At 49.2% G+C, this 12,953-nt stretch overlaps 1 protein-coding gene across 2 annotated transcripts in view; it reads right to left on the bottom strand.

The window, feature by feature from the left end:
- Positions 1-12,953, bottom strand: part of PLEKHA7 (pleckstrin homology domain containing A7) — a 220,594-nt gene that overhangs the window by 29,653 nt on the left and 177,988 nt on the right. For both annotated transcript variants that reach the window (XM_047072238.1, XM_047072237.1), the window contains exons 11-13: positions 9,810-10,332; positions 9,226-9,312; positions 6,259-6,312 (exon numbers count right to left, since the gene is read on the bottom strand). In XM_047072238.1, the coding sequence (XP_046928194.1) occupies positions 6,259-6,312; positions 9,226-9,312; positions 9,810-10,332 (664 nt within the window). The remainder of the gene's footprint in view (positions 1-6,258; positions 6,313-9,225; positions 9,313-9,809; positions 10,333-12,953) is intronic.

A 12,953-nucleotide genomic window follows, 5' to 3' on the forward strand; every position in this document is an offset into this window, starting at 1 on the left:
AGATCCCTCACCTATAAAATGGGGGGAAATAAGTTCTGCCTGAAGGATCTTAGTGCAGGCTAGTCTACATGAGAGGGCCAATGTCGGTGCCCATTTCCTTCCTGTTTCTCCTGCAGAAGACAAGAAGGGACTTTGCTTCTTCCTTCGTCCTCCCTCACCTTACACTGCAAGACATCAAATCACTAGGGTGGTGCCATGCGTTAGTCTCATCCCTGCCCCACATTTTCCACCTTCAGTGCCCCAGACCCTCATCTCCACACCTATGTTCATCTAAATAATGATGTCTTACCAATGATCCCAAATGCTTAGAGCTCCTTTGAGGGAACACTGTCCTTACCCACCAAAACAGTGGATCTCAACCCTGGGTGAACACTCGAATCACCCAAGTGGCTTTAAAAAAACTGATACCCGAGTCCTACTCCAAGAGACTCAGATATAATTCGTTGGAGTGGGTCCTTAAAAGCCCCCCTGGGTGATACTGATGTGCAAGCCAAGACTGGGAACCACTACTGTAAAAAGTGGTTCTCGGGGCGCCTGGGTGGCGCAGTCGGTTAAGCGTCCGACTTCAGCCAGGTCACGATCTCGCGGTCCGTGAGTTCGAGCCCCGCGTCGGGCTCTGGGCTGATGGTTCAGAGCCTGGAGCCTGTTTCCGATTCTGTGTCTCCCTCTCTCTCTGCCCCTCCCCCGTTCATGCTCTGTCTCTCTCTGTCCCAAAAATAAATAAACGTTGAAAAAAAAAAAAAAAAAAAAAGTGGTTCTCAAACTTCAGCATGCTTCAGAATCACCTGGAGGGGGCTTGTTAATACAGCCGACCCTTGAACTATGGGTTTAAACTATGAAGTCCCACTTATACATGGATTTTTGTTTTTCAACAAAAACAGTATAGCCCTATAAATTTTCTCTTTTCTATGATTTTCTTAACATTTTCTTTTCTCAAGCTTACTTGATTATAAGAATACAGTATGTAATACATATATCATACAAAATATGTGTTAATCGATTGTTTATATTGAAGTAGACTATTAATAGTTGAGTTTTGGGGAGTTAAGTTTTACCTGGATTTTCAACTGCACAGGAGTTGATGCCCCTAACTCCCACACTGTTGAAGGGTCAACTGTTGCTGGGCCCTGTGTTCAGAGGTTCTCACTGAGCAGGTCTGGGGTGAGATCCAAGATTTTGCCTTTCTAACAAATTCCCAGGTATTACTGATGCTGTTGGTCTGGAATTACATGTTCAGAACCACTGCTTTGAAATAATGTTTCTCAACCCTGGCCAATAATGTTTCTCAACCATATGGGCCATATATTAGAAACACCTACAGAGTTGTTTATTTGTTTTTAAAGAATGATACCGGAGTATTACCAATTAGATCAGAATCTCTAAGGGGTAGGATCAAAGCACTGATACTCATTTTAAAAGCTCTCCTGGTTATTCTAGTTCATGGCCAGGATTAATAATCTCTGCTCCAGAACAACAGACTTCAAACTTCTTTGTGCACAAGAATCATCCCAGAGCTTGATTTAAAAAATGCAGAATTCTGGGCACCACTTCCAGAAGTTCTAATTCAACAGAACCCCCAAGATCTGTACTTCAAAAAAAAAAAATCAAGCTCCTAGGTGATCCTGAGGTAGGTGGTATCTAGACCACAACTTAAGAAACTTTGCTCTAGAAGCTAACTTAGGAAATAAACCCTTAACAGAGAAGCCCTGATCTCAAGCTCAGTCAGGAAGAGTCTGGAGGGCAACTGCCCGGAGCCACTGATGACACATCCCACAACCAGGAACAACAAACAGTCTCTGTGGGGTTGACTGCAACCTGCTCTACCTACAACGACACCACCTGACCAGCAGCAGATACCCTCCCTTCCACCTCCCCTTCCCAGGTGTGCCTCACAGCTGCATAAAAACAATCTAAGCTGTCAATAACAGTGACCACCATACCTGCTTCTTCAGACCTAGCTAGGGTATAGGGTGCTGAAAAACAGAACTATGATGCCAGAAATACAATTCAGTGAATACAACTTTAGGGTGGGCAAAGTACATGGTACACAGAAGAAAGAAGGCAGGTGTAAAGTTAGACACTGGGTTCAAATTCCACACACATTACTGTGGAAGTGACTTCTCTTGATACTTGGATTCTTGGTTAGTAATGTGGGCGGGGGTAATAATTCCTATCTCTCAAGGCTGCTTAGAGGATTGAGATAATGAACATGTACCCAAACACTGCCAGGCAGGAACAGATGCTTAATCAAGGTGGAGTCCTTTCCACCCTGGCACCACCAAGTAAAATGCCAGAAGGGTAAACATTTTCCAAAAAGAGCATTAATACAGAGCATCTTCTAAAAGACTAGAATACACCTTTGTTTGATCACTTGGTACAACAGCAGAAATGCTCACTTTAGGGAGAAAAAGTTCCACAACATGTGGGGAAGCAAATACTGATTCTGAAAGCTGAGCATCAGCTGATTGGTGATGGCAGGAGCTTTGGATCCTTAAGCCTGTGGCCTTTGGAACAGGGCCATGGGGGAGTCTAGACCAACCATGTGGGGATAGGGAGGCTGTTTTTCTCCAGACGGGCTCACCTCCTTCCTCTCCCCGCAAGGACCTCTCACAAGCAGCTGGTCACAGTGGGGCTGTGCTCATTGCTGTCCCCACACCCAGGCTGGGCTACAGGGCCCATTCAACTCTGCCCATAAAGGTCCTCATCTCAGGGACCCCAGCTGAGCTCAGCATCAGCTCATTTTGTCTAGTATGTCTCAATCTCAAGAGCCAATGGGCCTTAGGGTTTTCCTGATATAATCACGCATCCCTCTTGCCCTGCAGTGTTCATCTAGCTTCAGTTGCACCCTAGAGATGGAGGGGGGAGTGTTTCACCACAACTTGAGCAGGCCCTTTTAGAAATCCCTCTACTTGTAGCTGCTATCCACATCTCTCTCTCTTTTTTAATTGAAGTACAGTTGATTTGTCTTAATTCTCCCTTACAGCCACAGAAGACACATGGTAATGTTTTAGAGCTTTGTAGACTGTCTCTATGTCTCCTGAATTACCCAGAACTCTTTCCACCACTCCGCACTGCAGCTGTGCTAACTGCTGCTGTGTTTCTTGTTTCTTCCTAGCAAGACTTCCCATTAGGGAACCCCTCCCTCATTCCACAGGGAGTCTTAGGTTTGCAACTGGCCACCCATGGGGACACTAAGCTGGAAGGAAGTGAACCTGGGTTTGCAGGTAGCCACCTTCCCTGGCCATATGGAAGCAGCCCACACACCAAGGAAAGTAGAACAGTGATGATGTGGCCTGAGCCCCTGGGATGTAGCCCTTGGCTAAAAGAACCAGTATATTCCCTTTTTGGCTTATCCGCAGGTTGATTTGGGTTTCAGACACCTGCAAACAAAAGAATCCTGCCTAATACACTCCTCAGCCATGGTTCTATAGGCCCTCAACACCTCTGCTTTGCTTCCAGCCCTTTCCTCGTCCGGATCCTGAAATGAGGGAACCCTATACCCCAGCTGGGTTTGAGCAGAGCAGAGCAGAGCAGGCCCACTGCCTCCCTGATGGGAGTACCCTCTACCTTGGAGAGAGGCCAAGGCAGTACCAACCTTTCTGGCAGCTATGCCAGATAGACAACTCACACACAGCACAAACCCCAGCACCTCCCTGCTGCAAGTGCAGCTCATCTGGGGTGAAAGTTCTCTGAGAGGAACTTAGCAACTGGAGTAACAACTATAAGACTGGAGAACTCTGGTATCAACACAGCTGTTTTCTATCACATGACAACTTCCAGAAAGACTAATGTTCTGGGCATAGGCAGCGCCTAGCTAGTGAAACACCCCAAGGATACATCTCTATCACATCAAATGCATTTCTTGGGATAATGACCCCAGCTCAGCTCCATCAGAAACTGAATGCCTTTGGGTCCACAGTGATAGAAGCAGCATTTTAAGAGAGGCTAGGAGGCAAGGTGATAAAGAGCACAAGTTTCAGATTCCGAGCTATACCTAAATACCAAATCCTCGGGAACTACTTATGTGGCCTTGGGAAAGTCATTTTCTTCTCTGAGCCTCAGTCAGTGAAAAAAAGATAAGAACCACCTTCCTTCCAGGGCCACTCTGGGAGTTACATAAGTTAACAGAAGTAAAACACAGTGACTGTCATACGTGGTACCCTCTATTGTTATTAAACTTCTGTTTGGAGTCAGGACATCCAAGGACTCCTGGCTCTGCTCTGCCACCCTGTGCCTCAGCTTCTCTCTTTAAATCCCTTTTAACTCCAATTCTATGATCTTGAAATAAAATTGACCTGAACTGAATCTTCCCTCCAGGACCAACTGTGAGTTTCTGCTATCCAGTACAAACAGGAATCAGGACACAGGTATTTCCTATTCCTTCAGCTCAGGCACGTTAAGCTCTCTCTTGCACTGTGCACCAAGAACTCTGAGGAACGCTTCGGGGTCCACCCATGCAAGGTACATTGTGAATACTCCACAGATACTTCTGGCTGACTGGCCCCCAGGAAGGGGCGAGAAGAGCCAAGCAGATGGCATGGTGACTGGCTATCTGGGAGGGCAGGGAATGGAGACGAGGTGGTACACAGAGCAGGTGAAGGTGGGTGGACCTCTCTCCAGGTCAGGTGGGGGTGGTGGGCATGGTGGAAGGACCCTGCCCAGGATCAGGGCACAGCAGGATAGGCTGGACTGCACATTTAGCATCCTGAGACACTGCAACCATACTTAAAATACTCGCTCACGCTCTGTGTGACCTGACTGACACATAAGCTAGAAAATGTCCTGGTTTTGAGAGAACCCTCTTGGTTTTACTCATGTCAGAAAGCCAAGTCTGCCTCTTGTTCACTGCACCTTCCTGTGTAAAGAATTAGGAACATGGACAGTCTGCCTCCTCCAGCCCTAGCCACACCACCCTCACCCTGGCTCTCCTTGACTCCCACTGTTCCCGTCCCTTTAATTTCAACCAACTCAAACCCTCTGGCTCTTCAAGGCTACACACACACGCCACCTCCTCCAGAAGCCTTCCCAGAATCGCAGCCCACAGTGATCTTCACTACCTCAACTCTGAGCACTAGGCCAGACAGATCTCTGTAAGTTCATTGTAAACAAGTCTGTGTTATTTTGGGAGACTTTCCTTTTCTAACCCAGATTATTTGGGAGATTCTCAGGGCCAGAGAGTTTCAATTTTTCTCTTGCATCTCCCTTAGGCTTCTCCAGAGCTGATTACACAGCACATACTCCACAGATACAAAAGTTAACTAGTCAATTCCTAAACAAAGTCTCTGATCTTGTCTCAGTGTAGGGAGGTCCGCCATCGGCTGCCGCGGGTCATAGTGTTCACACTCTTGCTTCTCCAAGGCTGATGACAAACCCCATGTTAAAAATATCTCAAGCCAGGTACACAGGGGTGCTGGGGGGTGGGGCCTGCCCAGTGGCAGTCGCCTGGGTGTCCTCCTCCAGGCCCTCCCACTCTCTCACACCCACAGTTAATTAAAGGTCACATTCCTTGAGTCTATTTCATGGTTTAGGCATAAGAAGTGCTTTTCACAGTGGGAGCTTTCAGAGAGCTGTGGGAATCACACAATAGCAGCTCTCTTTCACGCAGAATGCCTCTCACACTTGTACACCAGCTTTCTTGGTTCTCTGCGCTATGAAGGCTGATTTAGAGCCTGAAGCTTCATCACCTACAGGGAGGGGCCCAGCGCTCATCTCCTGAATGTGGATGGGAGACTATCCATATGGGAGACCATGTAGGCCTCAGAGCTGCACAATTCCAGGTGGAACCCACTCCCTCAGCAACAAAACCAAAAAAAAAAAAAAAAAAAAAAAAAAAAAACCACCAAACTACTCACAGCTGATGACACACATCAGTGGCACCCTATGAACCAAACCCAATTCCACTCACACTGGAGGCTCTGAGGAAGCAACCAGTTATTATCTAAAAGCACTTTTGGGTCCTTACCAAGGATAGGAAGAGATCAAGATCTTATGCCCTCATCCCATAATCCAGAAATCTTACTGCAGAATTATCAAGGAACTGCACTCAGGGTTTGAGGCAATAAGAAATAAAACTCTTCTCATTCAGACAAGAGACATCTTCATTTGGGATCCAGATTTGATAAGACCCGCACAGCCTTGGCCTTTGAGCTTGGCTTCAATGAGGCTGACACGCTCAGAAAGGTGCATGTCCAAGGGAGGCATGCCTCACATCCAAGGGAGGCATGCACATGGGGTGCATGTCCTCACGTCGTCACTCACCTTTAGGTCCAGGTACTCCAGGTCTTTCTTCAGCTGGAGGTAGGTGTCGTCAGCCTTCAATGGAAGCACACAGAGAAAAAAGCCAGTTATGAACACCAAGGGTTTCTAAAACTCAGGGCTTCGTGTGTGAACCATTTACACTGCACAGATTCAGGGTCAAAGAACTACAGCAGGCCAACACATCCAGGGCCACAAAGGAAGCACAAATATCTCAATGTAGCTCAAAGCCCTCTTTCAGCATGGTGGACCTTGCAGGTCACTGTGGAGAAAGCCAGCTGGTCTATCAGTTAGCTGAGGGACAGTTCGGGGGGAAGAGGGAGACAGCACACACACCACTAAGACAGCAGTGCAGCTGAGGCCAGTGGTGAGCTTCTGAGACAAAACTAGACAGTCTAGCTAGAAGAGCATGCAATATCTGAGTTAGGGTCCCATGAATCACCAATGCTCCAATCCTTGTCATAAAAAATGACCCTCTCATTAGTGCAGCTAAATGCCTAGAAGGGCAGGGAGAGGATGTGGGGACACAGGTAGGTCCTGACTGACATGACCTTGGGTTCCATGATGTTAAGCACCAGCAGCTGCTGGAAGTTTTGGCTCCCTTTGCTCAGCATGGGACCATGTCAGGAGTTGAGGAAGTTCCAGGGTCACACCTGGCTGCTTGCATTGTCTCTGACAATCTGTTGAGTTCTTCAGTGTAATTACCAGGAACAGTGAGAATAGGCAAAAGACTCTGATTTTCTAGAACTTGTGTTTCCCATGTAACAGATCACAGAAGCTGTTAGGCAGAGGGGCTGTAAAGGCTTAAGAAAAATGGCTCAGATACCACTTTCTCAGCAGGATAAGAGGCCTCCCAGCAAACCAAGGCAAGTCAGGGCTGGGGGAGAAGGCCCTGTTTACATCTCTGATGTAACACAAATAAGCAATGTGAGATGTTCAGGCTGTGCTTTTAAGCATGAGAAGACCTGAAGTACCATTGTCAGGGACACTAAGTGACTTCCAAGATGCTATTTCTATCCCTAAACTGTCCCCTTACCCATCCCTACTTCCCCTTCAGCCCAGTCCCTATACACTTTGAACAGCAGTAAGAGGACTGAATATTATTTAAAATCACCCAAATTCACAACTTAGGGGTTTTGCCTGTGTTCCCTCACATTCATTTTTCCAAGTACGTGTCCTGAGTCCCTCAGGTCTCACTAAAACAGGACAGTTAAGGAAGGTGACAATCCTGTCACTTCCCTCACCTGTCCTCTGACTACTTTTCTGTAGCCCAGAGGGACCAGCCTCGTGTGAACATCTTCTTTAAGTTGCTCAAGATGCCTGGGAGAGCAATTCTCTGGTCCCTCCTTTAGAAGCTTGCCTGCAAACCTCCATGTCCTGGAAGGTTTATAACACTATGCCAGATAGGACCTGAATTTTGGCTCCAGCCTGCAGGCCTCTGGCTGAGGGATCCCAAGCAAGTCATTTTCCCTTCTAGATCAAGTGCCTCGTATGTGGTAGTAACTCCTGTCCTGCCTAACCTCTCCCAACTTACTGTGAGGTTCACTAGGATAAGAGATGTGAGGATGCTTTATCAGTCGTCAGCGCACTGCCCGGATGAGAGAAGACACTCTGCCTTTTCCCCTCCAGGTTGACACCAACGAAGCACACCTTTCAGCATCCCAAGGAGTGCCCAAGGTGGCAACAAGAATGACAGCCAGCACAGCTCTTTGGACATGACCAGCACACCAGCCTGGCATTAACTACTCAGAGCCAGAGAAGCCACAGTTCGGGTCCCTCACACCACATGCAGTCTCCTCCCCAGCACCAGAGGTGTGGGCCCCACCACCACTGCACAGTGTGTGCCAGTAGCATCCAGAAGCAAACAGGCAGGGAGCAAGGGAAAGAGCCAGACAGCAAATACAGACTAGAGTGTGGGCACGAAACAACACGAGCCAGCATGTCACTCCCTTGCCCCCAGGGGGGCCCCGGCCCTGAGAGAGCCCACCGGCGCTGACCTGGCAGGTGGGAAAGGTCAGCTGGTGCTGCAGTAACTGGCCGACGGCGAGATTTCGCACGCTGGCCAGCCTGGCCTGGTGCCGCCGTAACCGGGTGAGAAGCAGTGAGAGCTCCTCCAGCTGCAGGTGTGTAGACACATCATGAGGAAATTAGCCACCGCAGGAGCACGACGCTATAATTACTCTTCACCCCGGTGCCGGGACAGCACTGATGTGACACCATGAAGTAATTATTGCATTAATTCTGTCATTAGGACAAACAAAGGCACTGGCAGAAAAGAGGCTGCAGGAAGCGGGGTTTTTTTGTTGTTTTTTTTCTTTTCAGGAAACAGCAACCAACAGTGAAACCTCACCCAGACTCAAGCTTTGAAGACAAAGTTAACTAAGCAAAGCAAAGACCAGGACGAGAGGAGAGGAGCTAATGGGAGAAAGTCGGGTGGCTGGAAAATGCTACAGGCAAAAAAATGCTGCCTGAAAGAAAGGAAAAGTCCACGTTTTCCTCCACTTCCCCCAAGCTCTTCCTCTGATCTGGGGACCCATGCCAACTGGATAACACGGAGCCAGTCATTCAATTTCTCTGAGTCTCAGTTTCCTCATTTCTTCTTCTTTTTTTAATATTTATTTTTGAGAGAGAGAGAGCGAGCACACGCACGCACACAGGGGAGGGGCAGAGAGAAGGGGACGGAGGATCTGAAGCAGGCTCTACCCTGAGAGCAGAGAGCCCGATGTGGAGCTTGAACCCACAAACCATAAGGTCATGACTCAAGCCAAAGTAGGACACCTAACCTGCTGAGCCACCCACAGGCGCCCCTCGGTTTCCTCACTTCTAAAGTGGGGGTTGACAGCTGCCCTGCACACTGCATTTAACTGGTGTGGGGTGGGGGTGGGGAGAGCAAACTCAGTGAGGTGGTACTTCGCAGGCTGCATCCCGTTCGTAGGGGTGGGGGTGGCAGGGAGAGGAGGAGCGGCTTACCGATTTTCCATGTAAACTGGGAGCGCTGACAGTGTGGGTCATGTAGCCCATGGAGGGCATGGAGCGTCGGTCCACATGAGAAGAGTTCTACGGTGGAGAGACAGGCAGTCACCCTGCGGTCCGGAACCTCTGCCCCTCTCCACCAGAACAGGCTGCCACACAGCACTTATCCCTCTTCATCTGTGAAATGGGGTTCCACATCTTTCTCACCAGGATATAACAGTGTAAACTGGGAAAGCCCCTTGGAGAGATAAAGCTAAAGTTGGGGTTATTAAAAATTATTGAACCAACTGAACACAGGTATCTTTTCTGCCTTCCAAGCTGCAAGGAAGCAGACTTCCAGTTGTATGGTCCTTCATCTCTTATTCTCATCTGTGAAGTGGGCATGATAACAGCACCTACATCACAGGGCTCTTGTAAGCATTAAAGTCAGGCCTTTAGTACTACACCTGGCCCTAAAAGTACTGCACAGGTATCACCTATTATTATTCAAAATCGCTCAAATTTGTGTTTAAACCACGTGAGGGTTCAAACTGAGCATTAGGGCTGAACCCCAGCTGCAGGGCAGCCCTCCAGAGTCTCACCTTGGTGGTGTGGCCCCGGGCCTTGCTGGGAGAACCCCCCAGCGAGATGTCCACACTCCTCCGCTGGTCCGGCGGCTTCACGGTGACCCTCTCTGCCGGCGTGTGTGGCCGCCTGGGTGGGAAGGCCCTCGGGGGGCCTGGAGGAGGGATGTCCGAGGGAGACGGAGGCACAGAGATGGAGCGGGGCACCTCCAGCATGCTCCTGCTCCGGCCCTGGTCGGGGAACTCTGGCGAGCCAGCACAGATGGGTGCCGTGGGGCTGCCGTGCCGGAACTGCTGGCGCTGCTGCCACTCGTAGAGCTGCCACACGGTGCCGTCCCGGTGTGCCCTGCGCTCCTCGCTTGACATCTTCAGGTGGCTGGCTCGGTCCTGCGCATACTTGTAGTCACTCGGCAGGTTGCGGGGAGGGGGCGAGGAGCCCCCTGAGGGGTGTCGGGTACTCTTAGGAAGGGTCTGGTAGTTTTCCGGGAAGGACAGGGACTGGCTGGGGCCCTGGCGGGGAAGGGTCTGGTCCGGCGGCAGGCTGAGGAGAAAGGAAAAAGGAGAAAAATGGGTAAGATGAACAGCATGACATCTGCCAGGTGTTTGGAAACATAGTTAAGTAAATCCACAATGCCAGGCACACGAGGGAGCCCGCTAAGAACCCCAAAGATCAATGCAGACCCCAGGACCTCAGTCACTCCCTCCCTTTGCAGAGGACTCCAAAACCATTGTTCTCCAACAACCTTGGAATATCAACCCCCCCCTTCCAAGCAACCCGGCTGCCCCACACCCATCACTTCAAGTGCAAGATGAGGGAACCTGCCCCCTCCTCTCCCTCCTGCTGTTCATCAGCTCTTCCAAACAGGCGTGCCTATTACTAGGAAATGCCTCCTAATTCTCTGGGTCATAAAGACTTGCCCTCTGCTGGTATCCTCACATCAAGTTCTGGAGGTTCTTAAAGGAAGTGGCCAGTACCAGTTCTTTTCTTTTTCCACTACTCTAGTCCAGATACTGATTAATCATCTTCCCCCAGACAACTCAGACCTTCCTAACCAGTGTCCACACTGTAGACAGTCAATTGCTTGGGTCCAATTACTGTCTTGCTCCAAAAAGTTCAATGGCTCCCCACTGCTTACAAAATAAAACCCAAACCCTTTAGTGGTCGCCACTCTCTAGCACCTGATCCCAACCCACCTTGCAGTCCTGCTGTTTTCTCACTGCTTCTCCAACCAGGACCAGGACTGGGCTGGGGCAGGTCAGGCATCTAGAGCCCAATAGCTAGAGGTACTTCCGCTCAGATGCATAGATGCATCCCTGCACTTGCTGGAACCTGGGACTAAGAGCCTCACACTAATCCCATCTGGCCTCCTACACACCCGGACAGCTTCTCAGAGTGGAAAAAGCAAAGATAGCTTGACCCGGGTTTGGATGCTGGCTCTACCATCCACTGGCTATATGACCCTAGGCAGCTTACCGGACTGCTCTGAGCCTCAGCTTCCTCCTTGCAGAAACTTTTCCTTATTCTCATATTATTGTTCTTGCCTCCCCTATCTGTATGGGCTCCCCTTGCCCTATTCATCCAAATCTCACTCATTCTCCACAACACAGTCCCATGACCTTTACATGGAGGCCGTCAGCAATACTGCAGCTCTCAGGGTTCCTGCTCTGCTCTGACCTAGTGACTATGCGGTAGGAAACTTGTCCAAGGTCTTTTTATTGATGTAACCTTTTCATCCTCATAAGGCATCTCCTCACCAGATAAGCTGTAAATCCTCGGAAGGCAGGAACTATGTCTCACATTCTGTGGTACTGTCCAGGGTTGAGAAAGTCCTGATGCATAACCAGCCAGATATTGTTCTAAGCCAGTGCTACTCAAAGTATGGTCATGGATGGGCAGGCAGCATCAGCACCTGGGAACTTGTTAGAAATGCAGGTTACGGAGCCCCACCCAGACCTGCCAAATCAGAAACCCTGGGGTTAGAGTCAGGCCTCCTGTGTTCTAACAAGCCCTCTGGGTGGCCAAAGTTTGAGGAGTGCCGTTCTAGTTGTTCTTAAATTCATCTTAAATTCAACTTGTTTAAGCACTTCCTTCTTGTCTTTTATGTCCTCACTCTCCCTACTATAAAATGGGGATACTAAGAATATAATAGATTGTTGCAGGGATCAGAAATAGCTGTCATTCAAAAATGGTAGCTTTCTTCTCTTTTCATCATTACCTTTGCATTTACAGAAGGTAATTTTAAGATCTCTTCGGCCCAGACCTGTCTAGTGTGTCCATCTAGTGTGTCTGCTTCCACTAGGTGGCAGGTTTGCTACTGATTTCCCAAAGTCAGAGGGGAATGTGTCTCTGAGCAGGGGGCAGTGGCTGAATCCTCAAACAGCATTGGTGGCAGAAACCAGGCTAGAGGCTTCCACTGGGGAGTTCATGACTCCACCAACTACTGTTCACTCTGACTGAAGCAAAACTCAGACTATGCAAAGTATGTCCTTGCTGTGCTCCCACCTGCACAAGCCTTTGGTCTGGTTCTGCAGCCTGCTCCCAGTGCCTATGTCACCCAGAGTACCCCCACACCGCTTTACCCCCAAATGCCTCAGCTGGTCCTCTAGCCTATGGGCTCTGCTTATGCACTATCATCCCCCCACCCCCACTCCCCAGGGTTGGCCATTTGGGGGCAACCCCAAAGACCTCAGTGCAATGGTGAGCTCCGGAGGCCAAATCAAGGTAACTAACCAAGGGTGGAGTGAGGGTTGCAGGAGGTAGGTTTGTAAGGAAAGGTAAAGATCCTGCCTGAAATAGGCAAGAACACCCAGAGCAGCGCTGCCCCCAACAGCAGATCCATTTGCCGGCCCCCAACCCCAGCCTTACCCAAAAAAGAAAGCTCAAGGTCTCCTGCCCTCATTACCCTGCTCTGTGCCATGGGGCCTCCCTGTTCCAAAAGGCACTAAAGAGGATATTCTGATACAGCCACTACAAAGTGGTAATATCGAAATGTAAAATCACTTTTCATAACCAATTACTTATGCAACAGACATTCCTCGCCCTAACCTCCACATCAATTGTGCAAGACTTTCACTTTCAACTCTGTTCCTTATTGTAATATCTGAGTCCCTGATACCACCCCCACCCCTGCCTTTTTATTTTATGGGTATGTAAATTACTTT

Source organism: Lynx rufus, unplaced genomic scaffold (genome assembly GCF_022079265.1).
Source record: "Lynx rufus isolate CCGP_SWC_20201006 ecotype Redwood Valley unplaced genomic scaffold, mLynRuf1.p SCAF_9, whole genome shotgun sequence".
NCBI lineage: Eukaryota > Metazoa > Chordata > Mammalia > Carnivora > Felidae > Lynx > Lynx rufus.